Here is a 24,109-nt window from a genome sequence, read left to right as displayed (position 1 = left end):
GGCGTGGCCATGGCTGGCCTGGGAGGAGACAGGTGTCTTCAGGCCTCCCAGAGGCTGGGCCACTCAGGCCTGTGTTTTGTCAGGGAAATCTTGTCCACCTGCTCCCCTCATGCAAATGGATACAAATCCCCGACAGCTGCTCCTTGGGCCTCCAGCCCTAAGCCTGTCTTCCCCCTGAGCTTCGGGGAGACTTAGGGCTGCCTGATCCCTCTGGCCTCTCCCCTTAGAGTCCCAGTGAGCCCCTGTGAGTCATGGGGGCAAGGGGTGGGCCAGACCCCACATGGGAGCAGGGACAGGGTTGCCCTCCTCTTGTAATCCTTTTCCACCCAAAGTAGGGGCAGGCCTGTCATCCTTCCTGGATCCCCTGTACCTCCCCAGATCCCAGGATCAAACCCAGGGACAGCTGGTTGGGTTTGTTGAGAAGAAGGATTATCCAGATCAGTCCTTCCTAATCGCAACTCCTATCCACACCCCCCACATAGTTACTGTAACCCTCTTCCCCCACTACCCTGAGCTAAGGAACAAAATTGTGGGTGTTGACAGTGGGCCATCTCGCACCCTCATATTCTGGCTCCTGGAGTGGTTGCTAGGTAGGCCCTGACTGCCAAGGTCATCGCCGGGGGGGGGGGGGGGGGAAGGTCACAGCCCGAGGGCCCCTGGAGCTGTGGTTGGTACTGTTCCTTTGCACCCCTGCCAAACCCCAACCTTTAAATCCTCACAGCTTTGTTCTAATCCCATGGGGCCTGATGCTCTTATCTCTGCCTGCAGAGACTGGCCAGGGAAGCACCCCTTCAACCCCTCCTCCCCCCAGGGCTTGTGGGGGTCTGCTCCTCTCTGCAGCCTCACACTCCCCCCTCCCTTCCCCTAGGCTGGGCCCAAAGAGGCAAGGAAGCTGCCGCCTCCCTGTCCTCTCCCCTCACCCCTGCCAGTGATTTCATTTGCCTGACGTCGTTGGCCCTACCCTTCCCTACCAGTGCCCCCCCACACCCAGAGTGGGGCCAGGCCAAGTCAGCTCCCCTGGCAGCAGAGACCAGGGCAGGTGACGGGCAGGCGTGGCAGCCAAGGGAGTGAGGAGGCGCCTGGGAACTGGAGCTGGAAACCTGGGAGAGGTCCACGCAGAGCCCAAGTAAGAAGGAGGTAGCCTGGCTCTGCTCTCTGGGGCTGGGGGCCGCGGGGACTCCAGCAGGCTGCGGCCGGCTGCACAGGCCTCCAGACCTGGGGGGGCGAGCGGGGAGGTGGTGCAGGCCACCCAGTCATTTCCCTACTTCTTAGAGTGGGCTCTAGCTCTCGTGAGGAGTCCTGTGTGGGGTGTGAGGGACCGAAACATAGCCTGGCGGGGATCCCCCTATGCCTACCCCATGTCCCTGGCAGGAGCTGGAGCTACCCCTCAACCTATCAGCCATGGGGGAGATGGAGCAGCTGCGGCAGGAAGCGGAGCAGCTCAAGAAGCAGATAGCTGTAACCCCAGAACCCTCCCACTGGGGGAGCCCAAAAAACATGGAACCAGGGTCATGAGGGAGTGTGGCCTGGGGGCAAGGGGGCTAGATTCACTCTTGGGTGACGCCTTAGAGCCCCTTGACCTGGAAGTGACCAGAGCCTTTCTGAACTTGGATGACCCCCCAGCCCTAGGGCCCTCTAGCACACCTACCTCAGAGGCCCATGCACCCACCAGCCCCACCCTGCCCTTACCCTCCCCTGACATCTGCTTTCTCCCTGCAGGATGCCAGGATAGCCTGTGCCGACATTACTCTGGCAGAGGTGAGACCTCCTGTGCCTTATGGCAGGGCCTAAGGGGAGGGATGGGTCTGGGAGCTCCCTGACCAGCAGCAGCCAGCGCCCAAACTTTACTACAGCATGTTCTTGGAATGAGGAATGACATTAATGAATTCATTCAACAGCTGTATAGTGAGATCTGCTCTGGGCTAGGCACAGTATTGGAAACTAAGGATGCAGATGCTGTCTCCATCCTTGTCCATAAAATGAGTGACTAAACCCCTTTACATGGTGGTAAGGAGGAGGAGAGACAGCACCCTGTAAATCATAAAGCCCATGTGGGCTCTAATTACTCATTGTCTTACTGCTCTTCATCAATTCTAAGATGCACATTTTGACATCTCTGAAATCAAGATACATCCAACAATAGATGATGCCTTCCAATTATAACTGGCAGCATTTTTTCTTTCTTACATAAGAATAGTGCTTCTTAGAGTTGGTGGCATCTTAGATTGGGTTAAATGTTAATAATAAAATTTGCTGAACACTTACCATGAGCCAGACACTGGACTAAACTACTTAAATATATAATTTCATTGAATTTTCATGACAACGCTGTAAGGTAGATGCTATAGACCTCATTTTACAGATTAGGAAAAGGCTTAGAGAGGTTAAGTAATTTGCCTGAGATAATAAAGCAAGTAAATGGCAAGTCAAGTCTATTGACGCTGGAGCCCCAGTATAAGTCTAGACACTGATAGAGTTTCATGGGCAGAGGACCACAGATTCCAGGAGGTGCAGTTCAGGGTCATGGTGATGCCCTGGGTACCCAGTTAGAGGTGGCTGTGCCACAGTGGTGTGAGAGCAGGCTGCTAGAGGCTTGGGTCAGTGGATGTGTACATCCCTTCCTAAGTTTGTATTCGGTGGCTTCATGTTGGCAGCTTGAACTTGGTCAAGGGGGGAGTATTTATGTGATGGGAATCACCCTCCCTCCTCCTGTCATTCTCCCCCATTCCCCACTGAAGAGGCAGTAAACACTGGCCGTGCATCTTGTGGCTTGTCTGTATATCAGTCTACGCCACTCCAGGACAAGGGCTTCTTTCTCTAAGGCTGGGGGCATGACCAAGAACCACCCACAAATGAACTTGGACAGATCAGCAGCTGTCCCTGCTCTGGGTATGTACCCTGCTCACCCTGGTTTCTCATGCCCCCTTTTCTGCAGCTGGTGTCTGGCCTAGAGGTTGTGGGACGAGTTCAGATGCGGACACGGCGGACATTAAGGGGACACCTGGCCAAGATCTATGCCATGCACTGGGCCACCGACTCCAAGTGAGGCTTGAGATGCACCCAAAGGGGAACGGGAGGGGGAGGCAGGAGGGAGAGGCTTAGGTGACACGGTGGCCTCTCTCCAGACTGCTGGTCAGTGCCTCACAAGATGGGAAGCTGATCGTGTGGGACACCTACACCACCAACAAGGTACCAGCCCTGCCTCCCCGCCCTCCATCACCCTGCCCTCCTTGGGGATATTGTGCCTGCCCTTCTCTGCCCATCTGGGGGCTCAGATGCTCTTGCCTCTGCCCACACCAACCCTCCTGCAGGTACATGCCATCCCACTGCGCTCCTCCTGGGTCATGACCTGTGCCTATTCCCCATCGGGGAACTTTGTGGCATGTGGGGGACTGGACAACATGTGCTCCATCTACAACCTCAAGTCCCGTGAGGGCAATGTCAAGGTCAGCCGGGAACTCTCTGCACATACAGGTGAGCCAGAGACCCTCTAGTGGCGCCAGAGAGGTCCAGGGAAGCCTGGCCCTGACGGCTAGTGCCTCTGCAGCCAGGCATTGTCCTAACCACCTCCAGGTTATCTGTCCTGCTGCCGCTTCCTGGACGACAACAACATTGTGACCAGCTCAGGAGACACCACGTGGTGAGGACCAGACGCTGTGGATGTTGGGCTTGGAAGACAGTTCTGCTCTAGCCTTTCTCTGTGACAGCCTCCCTCCTCCCGGCAGTGCCCTGTGGGATATTGAGACTGGGCAGCAGAAGACCGTGTTTGTGGGACACACAGGGGACTGCATGAGCCTGGCTGTATCTCCTGACTTCAAGCTCTTCATTTCGGGTGCCTGTGATGCCAGCGCCAAGCTCTGGGACGTGCGGGAGGGGACCTGCCGGCAGACTTTCACTGGCCATGAGTCAGACATCAATGCTATCTGTGTGAGCCCCCACTTGCTCCAGCTCCAGGGCGCCTCATCCCCGCCACACACAGCCTTCAGTGGCCCCAGAGCCCCCGGCCCCTCCTTTTTAACTTTCCTCTTTGAAGTTATTTCACCTTATAGACAAGTTGCAAGTAATAAAAAGAGCTCCCGTGTGCCTTTCACCCATATTCACTGTTAACATGTTACCACATCTTTATTATTCTCTCGATAGAGGGAGGATAGTTAGACAGAGAGACAGACAGACATATATACCCGGTTGTAGATACAGACACATTTTGTTGGGTCTTTGAGAGTTAAGTTACAGACATCATGTCTCTTATCCCTTAAATATCTTCCTAAAAACAAGGCTGTTCTTATACACCCACTGTATAATTCTTAAAATCAAGAAATTTAACAGTGACACAATACTATGGTCTACAGCCTATGCTCAAATTTCACCAGTTATCTCAAAAATGTCCTTAGTAGCAGTGTTCTTTCTGTCCAGGAATCTGCACTGTATTTCCTTGCAATGCATCTTTTTAATTTCCTTTAAACTGGAACTGTTTTTCTGCCTTTGTCTTCCATGACACTGACATTTTTGAAGAGTACAAACCAATTGTCTGTAGACTTCCCCTCCATGTGAGTTTATCTGACGTTTCGTCATGAGATTCAGGCCATGCATTTGTGCTTGGCCTGCTCCTGCATGCTCTGATCTGGCAGACCAGCCTGTGCACAGGAGCCTGGGGCAACCTCCACCCTTCGGGCCATGTGACCTTGGGCAAGCTGCCCACCCTCCCCCCGCTTCATGTTTGCACCTGCATTGGGGAAATAACATCTTAGTGAGGAGCAAGTGAAGGGTGTAGGGGAGCCACAGGTATGCAGCTTGCAAGGGATAAATGTTAGCAATGAAGAGCACAGGGGTAAGGACAGGCAGAGGCTGAGGGAAACAGCTTGCCCTCTAGCCACCAGGGCAGAAGCCTGGGAGGGGGCAGGAGAGGCCGTGAGCTGCCAGGGTCTGAGTCCTGACCTTCAGGCCGTCTGTGTCCTCAGTTCTTCCCCAGTGGAGAAGCCATCTGCACAGGCTCGGACGATGCCTCCTGCCGCCTGTTTGACCTGCGGGCAGACCAGGAGCTGACTGCCTACTCCCATGAGAGCATCATCTGTGGTATCACGTCCGTGGCCTTCTCCCTCAGCGGCCGTCTGCTCTTGGCAGGCTACGATGACTTCAACTGCAACGTGTGGGACTCCATCAAGTGTGAGCGTGTGGGTAAGGGCCAGCCCCCTACTACAACCCTGGCCAGGCCTCTTCCCCAGCTCCCCTTGTTTGGACTCTCTTACTGCTGGCCCCGAATTGCTGGGTCACTGAGCTCTACCCTGGGAACCCAGTCCCCTTGATTCCCAACCTAGGGCCATCTTCCCTCAAAGAAAAGTCACTCTGAGCAGCCCTTCTGCACTACCCCATGCCAACAGCTGCTCCCTGCCAAATGAGCTCCTCCGGTTACCCCGGACCTGTGGGCCTTCAATGTCCAGTCAGTTCTGGCTTCGGGAGGGTCCACTGAAAGAAAGAGCAATCTCAGGGAACTATGCAATGATCAGAATCAAGAGCTAGGGTGGCCTGGGGGCCCTGACCCCAACCTAGGGGCTTATCTAGGCCCAGCCTGGTCTGAGGTTGAATCAGATAGTGTGGCCTCTTCCCTTGGGAGAGGCCAGGTACTGAATGAAGATAACACTGGCCAGAGAGTCAGGATCCAAATCTTCATTCTGTTGCTCACTTTTTGAGTGCCCTTGGGCAACTCACTTCTCTCGGCCTCAGTCTCTTCATTTGGAAACAAAGGAGGAAGATGAAAGGGTGATCTTCTCCATTGGTCTAGTGCCCATCAAGGTGCCCCTTGCTTTTCTCACAGCGCTGCCACATCCAACCTTTCCCTGTCCCCGCCGTCCCCTCCCTCAGAGAGAGTCAGGAGAGATTGCCTCTAGAGCAACCCTACCTCAGAGCTAATCCTCTTTTAGTCTCCACCAGGGGCTGCAGGACCGATGCCTGCCCCCATCCTAGGATTCCTGCGTGTGCATACATTCCCCCTGCCAAATCAGCACAGCAAATGGGCTGACACCTCTCCCTTTTACTCAGGCATCCTCTCTGGCCATGACAACAGGGTCAGCTGCCTGGGAGTCACAGCCGACGGGATGGCTGTGGCAACCGGCTCCTGGGACAGCTTCCTCAAAATCTGGAACTGAGGAGGCTGGTGGAGGGGAGGTAACAATCCATAAAGATACTCAGCTGCCCCTCCCCTGCCCAGTTCCTTGAAGGTTTCTTTCAGGTTTTCTCTTCTATACCCCAGCTGCCATTCCCACCGGGCTGTCTCCTTTGAAGGCAGGAGTATGGGGAGTGTGCCTCTGGGAGGCAACATCAAGGACACAGGGACAAGGAAGGCCCCAGCACCTCCCATGGCCTCCCCTCTCCATGGTCCTGACAGCTTCTTCCTTGATGAACAAGGACAACTGGTCCTCCCTGGCCCTTGGAAGGCCGGGCAGGCTCCCAGTCTGAGTCCTCAGGCCCTAGGAGTCCTCCCCCGGGACACTACCTCTGCCCAGACCCGGGAGGCGCAGGGTGCTCAGTCCTGCGGCCATGGCTCTGGCCTCCTTCTCCTCCAGGCTTTCTCCTTCTTCTACCTTCTTTTTCTCTGCTAAAGCACCTACAATAAAGTGTAGCACCCTGGTATAGCTGTGATTTTTGGCTTCCACCCTACTTTTGTTCCAAAAAGATACAGGTCCCACTTAAGTAATAAAATATTATAGGTGCAGTGATAAAGATTGGGTACAACAGTGTGTGCACAGAAGGTAGGGTAGAGGCAGAAGCCCAAGCCTCATGGGGGAAGGCCTGAGATGGGTCAGGAGAGGGTATTCACCAGGTGGCAGGGAGAGTGTGTGTACAACGCTTCACTATAGGCTGTGTATGGTGTGTATGTATGTGTTTATATGAGAGGCTTATGTGGAGAAGGAATCAGATTATAAAAGGCTCTGAATGCCAGGCTGAGAGTACAGACTTTATCCTAAGGACAGTGGGAACCACCGTAGAGTTTGGGGCAGTGTAGTAACATGATCTGTTTGCTCCTCAGGAAGGCAGCCCTAGCAGCAGTGAGGCTGCTCAAGGGAAGGCAGGGAAGACTGCGTGGAATGGAGGGAGACAAGATAGGAGGCTGGGGGCAAGAAATGCACAAGTGGTAGGTTGGGGGAGGGAAGGGATGCAGAAGAGATAAAAGACAAAGAATCACCCGGACTTAGGAACCAAGAATCAGGATATGGGACATTAAGAGGGAAGAATTCAAGATTCTTCTGGCCAAGGTTCAGGTTTGAGCAACTGGGTGGATAATGCTGTTAGTCACAGGCACAGAGAATAAGGATGAGCAATAGCTTTTAAAGGAAGATCACCATTTCAACTTTAGACTGCCTGACTCTGAAGTACCTGTGGGGAGCTGGATAAAGGTCAGGGTTAGAACAAGAGACCTGGAAGTTACCAGAATATAAGTTAAGTGATAGTTAAAACCCTATAAGTGAACACCTAGCAAGAGGAAAAGGCCAAGGCTAGAGCCCTGGGGCACACCAGGATTTAAGGGAGGTGTGTAAACAAGGTGTGGAGTATCAGTGGGGGGACACTCAGGCCAGGGAACGCAAGCTCCCCAGGCCACTGTTCTACATCCAGAAGACCCGTCCAAGGTTTAGGTATAAGATTTAAAAACATTATTTAAAATCACTTCCTTTAATATACAAAAGAAAAAACACACAAAACACAAAGCCCAAGGAAGTTTTCAGTCCCAGAGTTGGTAGTTTAGGGGAGTTAAGCAAGCGACCCTTTCCAGTCTCTTGGGGAAAGAAGTGGTGAGAGGGCACAGCATATCACCAGACCCCTGGTGAACCCCGCCAGGCCAGCCCAGCCTAGTTCTCTACCAAGCTGGGGAAGTGCTGATTCTCCTTGTCATGGTCCTGGCCTGGCTCCCATGCCCATCCTCCAGTTCTCAGCAGTCGTCCAGTTCCCAGTGTGGCTCCTTCTTTTAGTTCCCTAACATTTTCACTCAGGGGAGAAGGCCACTTACCCTGCAAAAGGCAGTGTGTGATGTGGGGAAGGAGTTTCAGAGAAGGCCCCTCAGGTGGCAGGGCCTCCCACCCTCCACATTGGCTTTCCTAGCTTTCACCTTCTCTCCTTTACCTGTCGTGGTGCCAGAGTCCCTGGAGAATTGTCATCCTGCAGGATGGTGAGGGGAGATCTCCCTGGTACCTTGCCATTTGGCTTCCGTCTGTTATGCTTAGAACCTAGGGAGGGAAAGGGGTTAAAGCAAGGAGCCACAATTAAAGGCTTACAGTTTATTATGTTCATCCATGGACATCATCCCAGAATATTATCGCAATGTCTCTTCCCTATACCTTGCCCTTAAATTCTGTACCTGAAGATCGGGGAGTCTCAGGGTCTCTCAAGGACGTATCTGAGCCCTGGCTGGCCATGGGGGTTTCTGCGGGCTGTCCTGCTTCCTCCCTGGAAAACGCCTGATTGGTGGGGAGCTCAGTCTGGCTCCAAGGTGGCATCTGGTCCTCAAGGGAAAACTGGGTGCCCAGAGGCAAGTCCAATTCAGAAGATGAAGGTGCCTCTAGCAGCAGAACAGGCTCTGGGGGAAGATTCGATCTGGGGGCTTCGGTCTCAAGTACTTCACTCAGCTGTTTCACCAGTGGGCTTGGGGGTTCTAGAGGGGAGAAATGAGGTGAGACAGTGACCCTCTGAAACAAGGCATTCAGAAAGGAATAAAAAATCGAGGAGCCTTAAGATTCATGTCCTCCTGGGTCTTTAAAGGATTGGGAAGAGAGAAATCGAGGTGAAAGGGAGCAAAATGTTGAGAAAAGAGTGAGATGGGTTCAAAGCAGAAGTGTGGAGGCCCCTTTAAGGAACCCTGAAAGAATGGCTTCATTTGACCCACCCAAGGATGCTAGGTGACACCCTGATCAGAATTCCCTGGGCCCAACACTTACCTCCGCTGCTGGTCTTCATAGGTGTCCGTGCAATGCCAAGGGTAGGAGAGCGGGGATCTGAGTCCTGAGCCTGATTAGGACTCTCCAGCTGCTTCTCTGCTGGTAGGTTTGGCTGTGGAGAGCTCTCCACCTATCAGGACCAAAAGCTAGAACAAGTCTGGATCCTGACTCTACTACCCTCCCAGGTCTCTAGCCTCAGGCAGGAATTGCCAAGGCTCTCAGATACTGAGCCAACTCCACCCGGATTGAGAATGTGGACAATAAGGCCTCTACGTAGAAGAGGGAGGAGGGCGTGAGGGCTCTCCCACAATCAGGTTAGGCAGAGGCCCAAGAATTCAGACAGTTAGCTTCTCTGCCTCCTCCACCGCGGACCAGAGTACCTGGATGGGAGTGCGCAGGATACCAGCACTAGGTGAACGGGGGTCCGCCACTCGAGCCAGATGCTTGTTGTGCGGCGGAGGCCGCGCTGGAGTGACTGGGACGCTCTTGGCTGAGCCCATCTCAATCAGGAGGAATAGGGTGGGGCAGGGCCCGGCCCGGGTGAGGAAGGGATGCCTGTGAGAATCGACTCAGGTCTCAGCCCCTCCCGCGACCGAGTCCGACCTTTGACGCCAGACCACCCGATCTTCCCAGCTCCCAGCTGAGGAACCTCCTGGCCTCTGGGCCAGAGGCCTCTGCGGGGATAATGACTGCTGCAGCTGACAAGGTGGTTCATTCCGAGCCTGCCGGGCCTTCTAATCTATTCACTAGTTTATTCAAATCACTTACCGGGCCCCAATGCCGCTTTTGGGTGCACAGCCGCTCGAACTTCAACTCCCAAAGCTGAGTTTCAAACCTCCCGCCACGCCCCCGTCTTGATCCTATTGGTTGAGCCAACGCAGGTCCCTATAGGTAGACTATGTGAGACCCGCCTCTATTGAAGGTAGCCATTGGGCTGGGAGGACGTCTATCATAGGGACTATAGGGCAAGGGGCACCGGTTTGGCTTGGCTTGTCCGGGAGTGACGCCGCCTTGGTGAAGGGAGTTTGGTTCCGTATCGGGCTGCAAGTTGTCCATCGTGACACTTTGAGGAGTGCCAGTCTTCGCTTTTGAGACCTTCAGTTTCCAAACCAAGTTATTTTATTTTTAAAAAAATCTTGAATTTTTACACTACTATGATAAAGGTCCAGCTGGAGACGGACTTAAGATTTTTCTGAGGCGAGAGAGATGGTGATCCTTATTGGTTAAAAGAGTTATCAATCACGCGGCACCTTCTCAAGCTCCGCCTCACTGGACAGCCCTTTTCAAATACCAAGAATACAACTGCCCTTCTATTTTCCGATTGGACAGACTCGGGAAAGTTTCTGGGATTGATTGGTTTAAACAACCGTCAGTTTCTGCTCTTCAATAGAAAGCACGCGAAGGGACTGTAGGGGTCCGAGAGTTTGAGCAACCAAAACTACGGGGCCCACTTCGCTGCTCCACCTGCGCTCTTCCCTGGGAGAGTGGGATTGGTTGTTTCGACCGTCGACTGCATTTGGAGAGCTTTTCATTGGTGTTAACCAAGAGTAGGGCACAGGGCGGAGCGCTAGTAGGCAGGCTCGGTCCGACTGCCGTTCTCGCGCGTCTTCCCTTCGGCGCATGCCCCCAGTGAGTAGTGCTCATTGGCCGGCAAGAGCAGAGGGGGGTGGGGGACTAGGACCGGTGGGAGCCGCTGTGTGTGGAGGATCTGTTGCCGGTGTCATGGCGGAGCTGAGTGAGGAGGCGCTGCTCTCAGTGTTGCCGACGATCCGGGTCCCTAAGGCTGGAGACCGGGTCCACAAAGATGAGTGCGCCTTCTCCTTCGATACGCCGGTAAGCCCGTTCCCTACGCCCGCAACGAGCACGACTTCCTTCCATCGCCCTGGTCATTCTGCCGGGGCCTGCAAGGCTTGGGCTACCGCCTCCCTGCGTTGCACCATGGGTCTTGTAGTCTCCCACGTTTACTCCCTGCCGTTGCTTTTAATTAGCTGGAGCTGTAGTGTGACTACCGCCCCCGGAAGCCACCGCGCCCGTCTTACTCGTTCCCCGTCTCAAGGAGCACTGTGGGGATTGTAGTCTTACCGCGCTCACTGCCGTTCTAATGTAGAGGCTCAACCCAGTTGCCAGACTACATCTCCCACGTGGTCCCCTGCGAAAGCCTGGGAGTTGGCCTTGTCTGTAGCGCATGGCTCTCCGGGTTTTGTAGTCTCGTGTGGGAGGGATGGGGCGACCCCCCACTGTTCTGGGCCGGGACTGGGCTTGGAGGGTGGGGACTGCTGCATTTCCTAGGCTCCTAGTAGTCTCGAAGTGACCACGAAGAATGCCTGTTCTGAAACAGGCCGGGTTAGAGAGACTCCACCTATTGTCAGTATGGACTGGGGGCGAAGAGGTGGGTCATTCGGGGTGCGGGGTAGAGGGAGAAGGGGAAAGGAAAGCCCTAGTCTTCTCCTTTGAGTTAAACTATGGCCGAAGCACTCCCCCCTTTTTTCGCGCCCATCACAGAGTGCTAAGGGGACCCTTTTTAAAAGGTTCCCAGAGGTGTGGTTTCTAAAGTGGGAGATGCTAAGGCCCTTTTCCCATCCCGCTCCCACTCTTGACTAGACAAAGCCTCCACCCACACTATGCTTCACGTTTTGCAGGCTCCACTAGGTACCTCCCTTCGTGCAGTTCTGCCTTCCTGTGTCAACTTCTTAGCAGAAACCAGCCTGCATCCAGGCCAGAGCCTGAACGGAGAGGGCAGCAGCTTAGTTGGGATCCACCCCCTTCACCAGCCCTCCCTTCCAGCCGCTATTGGGCTCTGCCCAGGGTGTTCAGCCAGACCAGCTCCTGGCTGGGAAAACTGCAAGTCAGAGTGGAAAGGCTTCACCAATGCATCGCTGGTGCCGAGGGTATAAGCAGGATCTAAGACCTAGTTCAGGATCATCACTGTGATTTGTGGTTTGCTTCATTTGCTGAGCTTTGATCTGGGCCTCAGACGACGTGCTGCTTCTCTGAAGCCTGGCTTTGGCAGAGCTCAAAGAGGACAGCCTGGAGCAGAGCTCCAGGTTCCCCATCCTTGGTGAAACCAGCAGCTTTTATTTTCAACAGTGGATTTAATCACTGCAGAGCTCCCACCTGCCTCCCAGTTTATCCAGTGCATGGTTTGGTGAAGCACCATTTTTATCAGGAGGGAAGGTGTTTCTTAATTACCAACAGATGATAGTCAGTGGCTCCCTCTTTACACTCCTGTCTCTCTCTTTAGTAACTGCTTTGAATAATCCAAAAGGGGTTTTTGTAATCTTTACACTTTCTGTCTCTCACCCCAAGTCAGGATCTCCATCCAGTGTGGCCTAGTTGCTTGGCTGACCAACTTCTGGCATATTTGGTTATCTCCGAATTGGGTCCATGGTAGAAAGAGAGTTTATTTGTCCTCCCTGATGAGATACGCTCTTTGCTCATGAACATTGTAATTCGTGCTGTTCTAGGGAGTGGTACAGAGCAATCTGTGGGATCAAGAACTGCCTTAGCTAGTGCCCTATTTTTAGTATCATTAGAGAATTTTTCAAGGCCACTGAGGCTTTTATTTCAGGAAGAAGATGCCTGTGGTTGCTTAGATCTGAGTGAGGACTCTCTTGTTGTCTCCAGTTTCCTCCTCCACCTTCTCCATCACTCAGTTTACGAAGACACTGGTAGATTTTCCCAGTTTGGGAGAAGCCCATCCTCCCTCCCCAGCTGTGATTTAGGTGGACACTTGTCTTTCCCTGTTGTCTTCTTGGGGTATATGTGTCCCATCTATCTCTGCAGGGACTGCTAGATTGTTCTAGCAAGAGGATGGTATTGAGGTTCAAGGTTGATGGGCTATAGTGGAGCTTCCGTTATTTGTCAGAGGAGGTGGCAGGATAGGGGCTGGAGAATGCTGGACTTCATAACCCCGCCAGACTGGTCTAGGTTTGGCTTTGAGTCCCAAGCAAGGCATTGTTCCCCTGGGGCCAGAGTGCAGCAGGAGTGGAGGAAGAAGACTCAGTGTGGACTAGTTTGACTACCTAGTGGAGTATGATAAAAATCAAAATCAGGGTTAGATGTACTGTTCCAGTGCTGGAATCTTAGCTCCTTCAGTCTGGAAGGCTTTCTGAATCCTGGAGATCAGGTAGATTGTCATGGTGTCCTGGTGTAGGGTCAGCGGGTCTTCCCTAGCGAAGGATCTTTTTCCTTCTGAATGTAGTCTGAATGAGGCACTGGAAGCCCTCGGTATTTGATAACAGTTTACTTCTGGATCTCTTGGCTCCAGGAGAGAGGAAAAGGGAGTTCTATGCCATTGGTTGGAGGGCTCCAAAGCCCAGAGAAAGAATGAGAACAAAGAGGAATGGTGACCGATAGGTGTTGCCCAGCCCCTCGTGTCCTTATTGTTGACTAAAATCATAGGAGGTTGGGGAGAATCTTAGCCACAGACCAGGTCCCAAAAGGCCACATCTGTGACTTGCCAAGCAGCCATGCAAAGGTAGAGAACAGAACCTTGCTTCTGGAAACTAGCAGTCTCCGACCCCAGGTACTGGTTTCCCCACTGGCCTGGCTTCATCCTCCCTGAGTTTCATGCCCTGCATCCTGTCCTGCAGGAGTCTGAGGGTGGCCTCTACATCTGTATGAACACATTCCTGGGCTTCGGAAAACAGTATGTGGAGAGACATTTCAACAAGACGGGCCAGCGAGTCTACCTGCACCTCCGGCGGACCCGGCGCCCGGTAGGACTGGTCTGGGGACATTTAGGCACATCCCACAGGGCCCCCATATGAGTCTGTTTCATTCTGAACGTCTGTGGGCCTCAATTCCCCTCTGTAACCTATTTCTGTTGGTGTCATTAAAACTTGGCACATGTTTTTTAGCTCCAATCTCTTCCAAGTTTAACCCACTCCATCCTGCCCATTCTCTCCATGTGTCCCTTCCCTGGTGCTTATTGCTGACCCTGCCCATCTGGCCTTATTGAAGAAAGAGGAGGACACCACTTCAGGCACTGGAGACCCTCCGCGGAAGAAGCCCACCCGGCTGGCCATTGGTAAGCATCTCTGCAGCCCTCTTCTTCCTGCGTGGTCTTCTCCCTCATTTCCCCAAAGGGTTGGGCCTGACCAGTGGCCCCAGAGCCCTGCAGGGGACTAGGTGGGGTGCTATATCAGAGGAGGGACATTGACTGGTGGTGGTTGTCCTACTCTCCCTCTTATTCCCTGTCCCACCAGGTGTCGAGGGTGGCTTTGACCTCAGTGAGGAGAAGTTTGAATACGATGAGGATGTGAAGATTGTCATTTTGCCAGATTACTTGGAAATTGCCCGGGATGGTTTGGGGGGACTGCCAGACATTGTCAGAGATCGGGTATGAATACCTTCCCACCCCCGCCAAAGATTCTAGGGCAGGTGGGGCCAGAGCAATGATGTATTGGGCAAGCACCGAGAAGGCTGAAGACCCAGAGGCCAGAGCGGCGTTTGGGGCTGGGCGTCGGCACCATCTCTGACCCTCTGCTTCCCCCAGGTGACCTGTGTGGTGGAGGCGCTACTGTCAGCCGACTCGGCCTCCCGCAAGCTGGAGGTGCAGGCCTGGGATGGGGAAGTACGGCAGGTGTCTAAGCACGCCTTCAACCTCAAGCAGCTGGACAGCCCTGCTCGAATCCCTCCCTGGTGAGGCCTGGCCCCTCCACCTCGAGGTGCAGCCCCCAAAGCAGGGGCAAAGAGGCCACCCCCCTGGGGGATCTGGGGAGAGCAAGGCGGGAGCAGGCCCATGAGGGAGACTTGGGGGAAATAAACTCAGCAAGGGGACATCCAGAGGAGAGGAGATGAGAAAAGTCTTGGATGGCAGGGGACCCACAGAGGCCCCTCTCTCTGCTACTCCCATATACCCCTGACTCGTGTTTCAGCTAATTTCCTTCTTCCTGGGTTAGTGGCTGGAAGTGTTCCAAGTGTGACATGAGAGAGAACCTGTGGCTCAACCTGACAGATGGCTCCATCCTCTGTGGCCGGCGCTACTTTGACGGTAGTGGGGGCAACAACCATGCCGTGGAGCACTACAGGGAGACGGGCTACCCGCTGGCTGTCAAACTGGGCACCATCACCCCTGATGGAGCCGGTACGCCCCTCCTCCCACCCACCCCCCCTGCCAGAGTGTGCCCTTGTTATGCATTTTATGTGACATGAATAACACGTGAATACATTTTCTTGAGAAGCAATGAAAATGTTAGAAATTAGACTAAAGCCTTGCTAACCTCCCAAATCCCACTCCCTTTCCTAGAGGTTGCCATCCTTATCAGTGTAGTGAGTATCCTTCCTAACCCATCTGACTCTGGCACCTTATGCTGCTGGAGTCACAATTACTTCCAACCCTACCTTTCACCCATCTTCCCTGACAACCCCCAAAAGGCTTGTGACCTCACTGACATTCAAGGGAGCCAATATCAAGGTTCCCCGTACAGGCTTGCCTTTCTATCCGACCAAGGACCCCCAGGGTAGGGGGTTAGATTGGTGGTCAGGCCAGTCCTGAGCTACCCCTTCCAACACTACTCCTGCCTCTGCCCTAGATGTGTATTCATATGATGAGGACGACATGGTCCTGGACCCCAGCCTGGCCGAGCACCTGTCCCACTTTGGCATAGACATGCTGAAGATGCAGAAGGTGAGAATCCTCATTCCTGCCCCATCAGGCCCTTCTTCTTCCTTGCAGAGGCAGCACATTTGAGAGGAAAGTTGCCACAATTATCCCAGTCTCCAAGACACATGGGCTCCCTTTGGAAAACTGCCTCGCATCATTCATTGGTCCACTGAATATTACTGAGTACCTTCCGTGTGCTTGTCACCATGTGAATAGACAGCTGTGGTTCTTGCTTCTGTAGACTTATGTTCTAGATGGAAAAGCAGGTGTTAATCATATGCTCACACAAATGGGCGCTGTGAGAAAGACAGGGTACGGCGGCAGTTTAAAGCAGGGGCACCTGGCCCCATCCGGAAGCTTCGCTGGGGAAACTGCTTGAGTGGGAACCTAAGGGTTGAGAAGGGCTAACTTTGGAATAAGAAAAACCCTTCAGGAAGGGGGAATTGCATTCATTTCACTCTCTCATTCAGGCAGAGGCTGATGATATAACAGGCCTGTGGGGCAATTGCTTGTGGCCGTCTAGAACTTGAACTAGATGATGGCCTGTGTGCCTCCCATGTAGAGTCCATAATTCTACAAATACTGGGCTCCAGCTGGGTATCATCTAGATGCTGTGAAGGATCAGTGTAAAAAATAGAGGGCTGAGTGTCTCACCCCGTCTGAAGTGCCCCTTCCCCGGCAGACGGACAAGACGATGACTGAGTTGGAGATAGACATGAACCAGCGGATTGGCGAGTGGGAGCTGATCCAGGAGTCGGGGGTGCCCCTGAAGCCCCTGTTCGGGCCTGGCTACACAGGCATCCGGAACTTGGGTAACAGCTGCTACCTCAACTCGGTGGTCCAGGTGCTCTTTAGCATCCCCGACTTTCAGAGGAAGTGAGTGGTGCCCTCTCCCCATGACCCTGTACCCCAGACACCCCAGCTCCCCCCTGGTTGCCAGCCTCTCGGCACGGCCCTCCTTCAGCCTCCCTCAGTGCCTCTGTTCTAGCTCAGTCCTTGTTCCTGTTGCACCACAGCTGGCGTCCTGAGAGGGAACAAGTCAAAGAACTGCCCCACCGCCACCCGGCAGCCACACAAACCCCTCTGCTAGAGCAGAACCCCAAATCCCAGGGCTCTTCGTGGCCTCCTTCTTGATCCAAGGGCAAGCTGGTGGGCTTTATTTTAGGCCAGTGACATCAGATGGGCACCTCACATGGATGTGTAGAACTAGAGGAGAGGGGAGGGCCTGGGACACCGGGACAGGCAAATTCTGAGCATCAAGGAGTTTCCATCTCGTTGGGAAGGGACCTGATGCATATGTGGAAACTGTATCAACAAGTTCTGCTCAGTAGAATGCCGCTGTATTTATCCTCCTCCCAGGCTGTCTTCTTCCTTCCCCTGGTTCTCCCAGCAAGTGGGGAAAGGAACCCTCACAGTACCCTGCACGCTGATAGAAATGAGAGGGGGAAGGGCAATTGCTGGAAAGAAAGGGACCTAAGGTTCAACTATGGAACTCCCCACACTGGAGGGAGTCTGTTTCCTGAGCTAGTAGACAATTGCTCCTCCCCTTTTCCTCCAAGCCTAGGCCAAAGCCCTGCGATGATCCTTCCCTTGACTTTTAGGTATGTGGATAAACTGGAGAAGATCTTCCAGAATGCCCCGGCGGATCCCACCCAGGACTTCAGCACGCAGGTGTATGTAGCCAGGGCCTGTGTTCAGAGGCTGCTGACAGCCTTGCAGCCTGTATATGCCTTCCTCCTCCTCCATGACCACCTGGAGAGGGCAGCAGAGGCTGCTGACAGCCTTGCAGCCTGTATATGCCTTCCTCCTCCTCCATGACCACCTGGAGAGGGCAGCAGTGTCGTCTCTGGCCAGTTAGAAACTTTCAGATGGTTGCCTCTGGGCTTGCTGTCTGCCTTGAGTTGTATTCCTGTGGCATCTTAAGTTTTTTCACAATTTAGAGAGTTGTCTAAGGAGGGCTGTGAGGGGAGGAAAAGGTAGAGATAGATGTCTGATCATCATTAGCTGACCGAAGTCAAACGGTTCTCTCGGATGTTAACGCAGGGCCAAGCTGGGCCATGGCCTTCTCTCGGGGGAGTATTCCAAGCCAGCACCAGAGTCAGGCGATGGGGAGCAGGTGCCAGAACAAAAGGTGAGCCTGGGACTCTGTTCCTTTCAGGCTCTGGAATTAGGGGTAACTGAGGTCTGGGAGATGTCTAAAAAAGGCCACTCGGTGGCCTTTTGAGCCCTGGCTGAGTCTCTGCCCTGGCTCTGTCTAGGAAGTTCAAGATGGCATTGCCCCTCGGATGTTCAAGGCCCTCATTGGCAAGGGCCACCCTGAGTTCTCCACCAACCGACAGCAGGATGCCCAGGAGTTCTTCCTTCACCTTATCAACATGGTGGAGGTAAGGGCTGGAGGGTGGCAAGGGAGGGCCGTCTGCACAGCCCTTCCACCTCACCGCAGTTCACCCCCTTTTCCCTCTTGCCCATTCCTCCCTTGTCAGCCCCACTCCTGTAGCCTGACATCTGCATGCACTGAGCCTTCCCTGAGTAGCAGTTGCACGTGAGGAGAACAGTAAAGCCAGGCAGTGGTCCTGACCCTTGGCGGGCTTGCAGCCAGTGAAGGGTGCACCCAGAGAAAATGACATGAGGATACTCACCGCTCACCGCCTGCAAAGAAAAATACACGCCTGTTCTAGCCCCTTCCCACAGCACTAAGATGGGGTGTTAACTAGGGAAGGCTTCTGCTCTGCTCTTGCATCCCATGCCTCTTAGCGGTAGTCTCCCTTGTACTCCCCTCTCCTTGGCGCTCAGTGAACTTTTTTGGCCCCTGCCTCATTTCCTGGCTGCCCAGATCTCCTCACTCTGCCTTTTTGCCCACAGAGGAATTGCCGGAGCTCTGAAAATCCTAATGAAGTGTTCCGCTTCTTGGTGGAGGAAAAGATCAAGTGCCTGGCCACAGAGAAGGTGAAGTACACTCAGCGAGTGGACTACATCATGCAGCTGCCTGTGCCCATGGATGCAGCCCTCAACAAAGGTCAGTTGTGCACTCAGCAGGGTAGGGGTGTGGTTGGAGTCTGAGGTTGAGGGGTGCGTGGGCACCATGTAGGAGCAGAGCCCACAGTCTGCTCTGCCCCCCCGGCCAGAGGTCTGACACCAGGCCATCGAGGGCAGGTAGGGTTAGCCCTGCCCACACCTTGTGGGCAGACCTGCGTTGAGAGAGGTGAGACCACATACAGACCTGTGTCAGGTGGTTGGGGAGCGTGGAGGAGCTGAAGTAGCAGAGGACACAGCCAGTAGGGCGAGGCTAAGTGGGGAAAGGGGCCGCACCCGCTCAAGGCTCCACCTGCCCCTTCTGTCTCCAGGCGAGCTTCTGGAGTATGAGGAGAAGAAGCGGCAGGCTGAAGAGGAGAAGCTGCCACTGCCAGAGCTGGTCCGGGCCCAGGTGCCCTTCAGCTCCTGCCTGGAGGCCTACGGGGCCCCCGAGCAGGTGGATGATTTCTGGAGCACAGCCCTGCAAGCCAAGTCGGTTGCTGTCAAGTGAGTCCTGTTGGCTGGGGCCTCCACTTCCGGGGCTAGGACAGGGTGGCACCAGAGACACTGCCTCTCTCACTGGCTTGTCCCTCTGTGGTTGGCATCACAGGGTTGCATCAGCTAGGGCTGGTAATCAGGCACTGAGGGCGCCAAGGGGCCCCAGCAGCAGTGGGTGTGGATGATTCTAGTTAGCTTGTCCTGCCCCCGGCTCCGTTGGCTTCCTCGTGGTTCAGGGTCACTTTTTGGTGCAGCTTCTCTCCACTCACTCCCTCAGTCCTGGCAGAGCACAGGTACCTAGTACCAGCTGTGTGCAGAATCTGGATTTCCAGCAAACAGACCCACTTTTTGCCTAACTCTTCTGTTGGCATGTGCTTGAGATCTGAAAGGGTACTTTGGGGTCAAGGGATTTCAGCCCCTTTGCTCCTGCCCCCGAGACAGCCTCCTGGCTTCTGCTCTTTGTCTGCAGATGCTCTGAGGCCTGCTCAGGGCAAGATAAGAATACGGAGTATAGGGACTCTCTTGTCCCCTCCTGGCATGAGCCAGGAGCTGTGTCCTTTCACTGTATCTCTAAATAAAAGCCTGTACCTTGCTCTCCTGAAAAAAAAAAAAAAAAAAAAAAGAGAATACGGAGTATCTTCTGGGTTATTAGATCTTCTGCCTGTGAGAGGCTGAACCCCAGGGTAGGGGTTTCAGGAGTGGAGAGCCTTGGGATTCTCTGGGTACCAGGACATTCTCTCTTCCATAGGACTACACGATTTGCCTCATTCCCTGACTACCTGGTCATCCAGATCAAGAAGTTCACGTTCGGCTTAGACTGGGTGCCCAAGAAACTGGGTATGGTGGCTGGGACAAGGGAGGCAGGTGAAGCAGGAAATACTAGAAATATAAGGAGCCTGACAGGGAGTCAGATGTCAGAACGTAAACTAGTGTTTAGCTTTCCTCCAAAAGGGGAAAACATTACCTTAGATGTTTCAAAACGTGTCTAGTTTGGAAAGCACTTTATTTTATAGTTACGATTTACAACCAAAAATGATTTTCATAGTTTTATTTCTATAATTGGCAAGATTCTGTTGAGATCCACAGAGGTATAAAATCATTCTGTTGTGCAAGTTGGAAGCCCTCTTCCTTGTCCATGGCTCATTGGTGGTAGATCTAGGGCTGCAGGTCTCCTGGCCCCCAGGCCCACTGTTGCTCTTGTTACCTTGGGACCCCTAAGGTTGGTACTGCCCTGAGCAGCTCCTCCTCATGGAGCAGTGCTAAGACGGGGCAGGGGCTCGGGGTTCCCAAAGTGCTCTCCCAGGAAGGGCCTCGGGGAGCTGCTAGGCGACCTTGCCATTCCGATTCCAGATGTGTCCATTGAGATGCCAGAGGAGCTAGACATCTCCCAGTTGAGGGGCACAGGGCTGCAGCCTGGGGAGGAGGAGCTGCCTGACATTGCCCCACCCCTGGTCACTCCGGATGAGCCCAAAGGTAGCCTTGGTTTCTATGGCAACGAAGACGAAGACTCCTTCTGCTCCCCTCACTTCTCCTCTCCGACATGTTAGTGACTCTTCTTCCTGCCTGTCTCCCTCCTTGGCTGGTGGGGGTCCTCTCTGTCTGCTCCCTTTGTCCCTGTGCTTTTTATTTCTCCTGTCCTCCCTTTCAAATCCCCTCTGCCCCCTCTGTGAGGACCAGCCAAGTGCTCCCAGCCACCTCTCTGTGGGCATGGCAGCAGCGCTGGCCGGTGGCCTCTCTGCCCTTGTTCTCTCATGGTTGGGGCAGGAGCAGGATTCACGCTCCAGAAATGGGGCCCGTCCTGTTGAGGATGGGCCAGGCAGGGGACCCATGGGGGACCTTTGGCTTCAGTCTGTATCTATAGGGTAACAGCTGGACCCACATTATGTTGTGCTTCACTTTAGTTCTGGAATAAGGTCTGCATGGTATGGGGGGTGGGGGCTGGACTTTGTGAGGGAGGAGCAGCAGATGGTGACCTGAGGACCCAAGTCACAGTGCCCACCTGTTCCTACCACAGCACCCATGTTGGATGAATCCGTCATCGTCCAGCTGGTGGAGATGGGCTTCCCTATGGATGCCTGCCGCAAAGCTGTCTACTACACGGGCAACAGTGGGGCCGAGGCTGCCATGAATTGGGTCATGTCACACATGGACGATCCAGGTAGGCAGCGGTGGCGAACGGGGCGGGCAGGGCCACTGCCCTCCCCCAAATGCTTCAACCCCTTCACACCCACAGATTTTGCAAACCCCCTCATCCTGCCTGGCGCCAGTGGGCCTGGCTCCACAAGTGCAGCCGCTGACCCCCCACCAGAGGACTGTGTGACCACCATCGTCTCCATGGGCTTCTCCCGGGACCAGGCTCTGAAAGCTCTGCGGGCCACGGTACGGGTTGCCCCCAGCTCAGGACATGGGCCTGGGGGGGAAGAAGGGGGCGGGAGTCAGCACCATCTTTTGTGAGCAAGGCCAGAGACAACCAGTGTGGTCTGGCCAAGGCTGGGGCACCACCATTTTGTGGCAGTGAAGAAGGAGTTGGAGCTTCCACTGTTGGTGTTCCCCTTCAACTTGGAAAAAGTAACAATGCTTCCCTCCTCTCCAAGAACAATAGTTTAGAACGGGCTGTGGACTGGATCTTCAGTCATATTGATGACCTAGATGCAGAAGCTGCCATGGACATCTCAGAGGGCCGCTCAGCTGCTGACTCAATCTCTGAGTCTGTGCCAGTGGGACCTAAAGTCCGGGATGGCCCTGGAAGTGAGTGTCCCTGGGAAACAGAACAGTCCACTACACTAGATCCTCACTCCGAGGCAGCCCTCCTTCCCTCAAGGGAGTGCATGGGCTTCTTTCCACTGATGTCACTTCTGAAGTGGGGGTTCTAGGAGCCTGAGACAAACTTTTGGCCCAATATGTGCCTGATTCCCTGAAACTCATGTCCTGACTTTGAGTTGTTAGGTCTGTCTCTGGGCTGTCACTCCAGGATTCCTCTCATCTTCTCCGCCCTCTGTCTCCTTCCCTAGAATATCAACTCTTTGCCTTCATTAGTCACATGGGCACCTCTACCATGTGTGGTCACTACGTCTGCCACATCAAGAAGGAAGGCAGGTGAGGGGCTGGCTGTGTGCATTTTGAATAGGGGAGTGGTGGGAATGAGCAGGGGCATCCTGGAAGTCCTCAGAGTACTATGGAAGAAGGTAAAGGGGCTGCTGATGGCAGGGCACAGATACACCAGGAATTGATAGAAAACCTGACAGCAGGGATCTGCAAACTACAGCCCAAGGTCTTACTCTGGCTACCTGTTTTATAAATAAAAAATAAAGTGTTAATGAACATAACTACACTTAACTCATTTATGTATCATGTGTAGCTGTTTTTACACTGTAATGGAAGTTGAGCAGTCAGAGACTAGATGGCCTGTAAAGCCTGCAATATTTACTTTCTGGCCCTTTACAGAAAAAGTTTGCTGACCCCTGCCTACCAGGAACGGGGTTGGGGGGTCGCTGTAGAGGTACCAGAGGATCTGGAGACACCAAGCAGGGGACATGATATTGGGAGGCTCCCATCAGACATGTAGCAGCGGGACTGTAGGTTTGGGGGGCTGAACCGAGAATGGAGGGAGCCTCTGCCCCAGAATCACTAGGACCAATTCCAGGAGCTGTCAGACTGGCTGCACTGTGCAGCACCCAGTTTGCTCATCCTTTTCCACTTTCCCCCCACTTCCCCAGGTGGGTGATCTACAATGACCAGAAAGTGTGTGCCTCTGAGAAGCCACCCAAGGACCTGGGCTACATCTACTTCTACCAGAGAGTGGCCAGCTAAGAGCCTGCCCTGACCCCTTACCACTGGGGGCAGGGGACAGACCACTTGGCATGAGGGATAGCGACTGCAGGATGGATGTCAGCTCCCTGCTCTGTACCCTTTTTCTTTCTGTCTCCAGCAGCAGAGAAGAAGCTAGAGGCCACAGGAGAATGGCCAAGCAAAGCAGGGGACGGGGTGCACTCAGAGACTTTGGGGACAGGGCCGGAAGGGAGTGGGGGTGGGCCAGCCACCTGTCTATGAGGAGACTTTGTTGCTTTCCTACCCACTGACCCCACAGTGCTCTGCTTCTCTGTAATCCTGCCAGCCCCTGGTGTGGAGGGGGCCTGTCTGTGTGTGTGTGTGTGGGTGGGTGCAGCTCCATGCAGCCTCTTCCCAAGGAGGGGCACCCGTGCCTCCGGTCCCCCTTTGTGTTTGCTCCTTGCGTGTGGTCGGACAAGGAGGCATGTGAGGGAATGGGGATCCCCATCGCCCTCCTGCCTCAGTCCTTCTCCCACCCCGTCTCTTCCCTGTCCTCTGGAAAAATGCCAAAATACACGATGTGAATAAAAGTACAATGGCTAGATTGTGTCTCGTTTAGTACCCTGAACTGACCTTCACTGGGGACAGCATGGGGACCAGCTTCTGAGGATGCCCAGCCCAGCCCCCATTTTCCCTCCCTGCCAGCCCCCCCATTCCTCCACCTGGAAGTTCCCTACTTTCCCGAATTCTAGAGCTCTTGGGAAATTCAGTGGAGATGAGTCAAAGAGAGCGCTGGGGCAGTAGAGGAAAGTTGAGGGCTGGGGGATGTCAGGTCAGGGTGGGTAGAGTGGATGACAGCTGGGGGTGAAGAGCCCTTCCAAACAGCAGTCACCAAAAAGGGGCCCAGTGGGTCCTTGCCAAATCTCCCTGCCCCAGGCCCTGTACACAGCCTGTCATTTGGCCAGCTGGGGCGAAGTGTAGGGTTCTTCGGGCTTTCTTAGCTCCCCATTTCCAGGCCAATGTGGGCTGTCCCTTCTGCCCAGCGATCAAGATGCAGCTACTCCAGTGGGGGCCGGGGGCTCCTTTTCTCAGAGTTAGAGAGAAGCCCCCCAGAGTTCCCTCAGCCCAAGCGAGCAATGTGGGCTTAAGGCCGAGCAGTGGGAGTGGCCGGGCCTGGCAGCGAGCTCCCCCGGGACCACCTCTGGCCTCGTGGGGGCTGGATCGTGACGTGGGGGTTCGCCTAAGCGCGGGGGCGCACAGTTTTCGCCTTCTCCCGAAAGTCTGGCAGGCAATTGAGGCT

The 24,109-nt window shown here is 54.2% G+C and overlaps 3 protein-coding genes across 13 annotated transcripts; 2 read left to right on the top strand and 1 right to left on the bottom strand.

Moving 5' to 3' along the window:
* The first annotated feature begins 116 nt into the window (after positions 1-116).
* Positions 117-6,625, top strand: GNB3 (G protein subunit beta 3). Of its 7 annotated transcripts, XM_017670752.3 has the most exons (10): positions 1,147-1,458; positions 1,720-1,758; positions 2,936-3,042; positions 3,126-3,189; positions 3,312-3,474; positions 3,574-3,640; positions 3,726-3,927; positions 4,959-5,175; positions 6,037-6,162; positions 6,248-6,625. In XM_017670752.3, exons 1-9 carry the CDS (start codon positions 1,348-1,350, stop codon positions 6,141-6,143), a joined length of 1,077 nt encoding a protein of 358 aa, XP_017526241.3. In that variant the 5' UTR covers positions 1,147-1,347; the 3' UTR covers positions 6,144-6,162; positions 6,248-6,625. The 7 variants fall into 7 exon arrangements, with proteins under 7 accessions (XP_017526242.3, XP_073078317.1, XP_036860447.2 ...); XM_017670753.3 differs by lacking the exons at positions 6,037-6,162; positions 6,248-6,625 and adding an exon at positions 117-1,126 and having other exon boundaries at positions 1,372-1,458; positions 4,959-6,036; XM_017670750.3 differs by having other exon boundaries at positions 6,037-6,625.
* Positions 6,626-7,646: 1,021 nt separating this feature from the next.
* On the bottom strand, positions 7,647-10,395 carry CDCA3 (cell division cycle associated 3). 4 transcript variants are annotated; one of them, XM_017670755.3, is made up of 6 exons: positions 9,693-10,395; positions 9,305-9,479; positions 8,925-9,054; positions 8,348-8,641; positions 8,113-8,216; positions 7,647-8,000 (listed from the first exon to the last, which is right to left on the bottom strand). In XM_017670755.3, exons 2-6 carry the CDS (start codon positions 9,422-9,424, stop codon positions 7,842-7,844), a joined length of 807 nt encoding a protein of 268 aa, XP_017526244.1. In that variant the 5' UTR covers positions 9,425-9,479; positions 9,693-10,395; the 3' UTR covers positions 7,647-7,841. The 4 variants fall into 4 exon arrangements, with proteins under 4 accessions (XP_017526244.1, XP_073078318.1, XP_073078319.1 ...); XM_073222217.1 differs by having other exon boundaries at positions 9,305-9,414; XM_073222218.1 differs by lacking the exon at positions 9,305-9,479.
* A 37-nt stretch (positions 10,396-10,432) lies between these two features.
* Positions 10,433-23,214, top strand: USP5 (ubiquitin specific peptidase 5). 2 transcript variants are annotated; one of them, XM_037004545.2, is made up of 20 exons: positions 10,433-10,757; positions 13,517-13,642; positions 13,887-13,953; positions 14,132-14,265; positions 14,422-14,567; positions 14,828-15,012; positions 15,461-15,555; positions 16,214-16,407; positions 17,133-17,204; positions 17,575-17,662; positions 17,790-17,915; positions 18,394-18,547; positions 18,876-19,050; positions 19,790-19,878; positions 20,392-20,583; positions 21,056-21,199; positions 21,275-21,420; positions 21,636-21,789; positions 22,053-22,137; positions 22,758-23,214. In XM_037004545.2, the coding sequence occupies exons 1-20, from the start codon at positions 10,545-10,547 to the stop codon at positions 22,849-22,851; spliced, it is 2,679 nt and encodes an 892-aa protein (XP_036860440.1). In that variant the 5' UTR covers positions 10,433-10,544; the 3' UTR covers positions 22,852-23,214. The 2 variants fall into 2 exon arrangements, with proteins under 2 accessions (XP_036860440.1, XP_036860441.1); XM_037004546.2 differs by having other exon boundaries at positions 10,435-10,757; positions 20,392-20,514.
* The last annotated feature ends 895 nt before the right edge of the window (positions 23,215-24,109 follow it).

The sequence above is a fragment of the Manis javanica genome, chromosome 15, assembly GCF_040802235.1.
Source record: "Manis javanica isolate MJ-LG chromosome 15, MJ_LKY, whole genome shotgun sequence".
NCBI classification, from domain to species: domain Eukaryota; kingdom Metazoa; phylum Chordata; class Mammalia; order Pholidota; family Manidae; genus Manis; species Manis javanica.
Note: the sequence above shows the minus strand (reverse complement) of the source record. Positions and strands in the feature narration are given on the sequence as shown.

Coding starts and splice junctions, on each gene's coding strand:
- GNB3 (XM_017670749.3), top strand. CDS start 1,348: ATGCCTACCCCATGTCCCTGGCAGGAGCTGGAGCTACCCCTCAACCTA. Junction 1,459..1,719: donor AGCTCAAGAAGCAGATAGCT/GTAACCCCAGAA, acceptor TTCTCCCTGCAG/GATGCCAGGATAGCCTGTGC. Junction 3,043..3,125: donor CACTGGGCCACCGACTCCAA/GTGAGGCTTGAG, acceptor GCCTCTCTCCAG/ACTGCTGGTCAGTGCCTCAC.
- USP5 (XM_037004545.2), top strand. CDS start 10,545: ATGCCCCCAGTGAGTAGTGCTCATTGGCCGGCAAGAGCAGAGGGGGGT. Junction 10,758..13,516: donor CCTTCTCCTTCGATACGCCG/GTAAGCCCGTTC, acceptor CCTGTCCTGCAG/GAGTCTGAGGGTGGCCTCTA. Junction 17,916..18,393: donor ACCTTATCAACATGGTGGAG/GTAAGGGCTGGA, acceptor TTTTGCCCACAG/AGGAATTGCCGGAGCTCTGA.
- CDCA3 (XM_017670755.3), bottom strand. CDS start 9,424: ATGGGCTCAGCCAAGAGCGTCCCAGTCACTCCAGCGCGGCCTCCGCCG. Junction 8,642..8,924: donor TATGAAGACCAGCAGCGGAG/GTAAGTGTTGGG, acceptor TCTCCCCTCTAG/AACCCCCAAGCCCACTGGTG. Junction 8,001..8,112: donor GGACTCTGGCACCACGACAG/GTAAAGGAGAGA, acceptor TGCCTTTTGCAG/GGTAAGTGGCCTTCTCCCCT.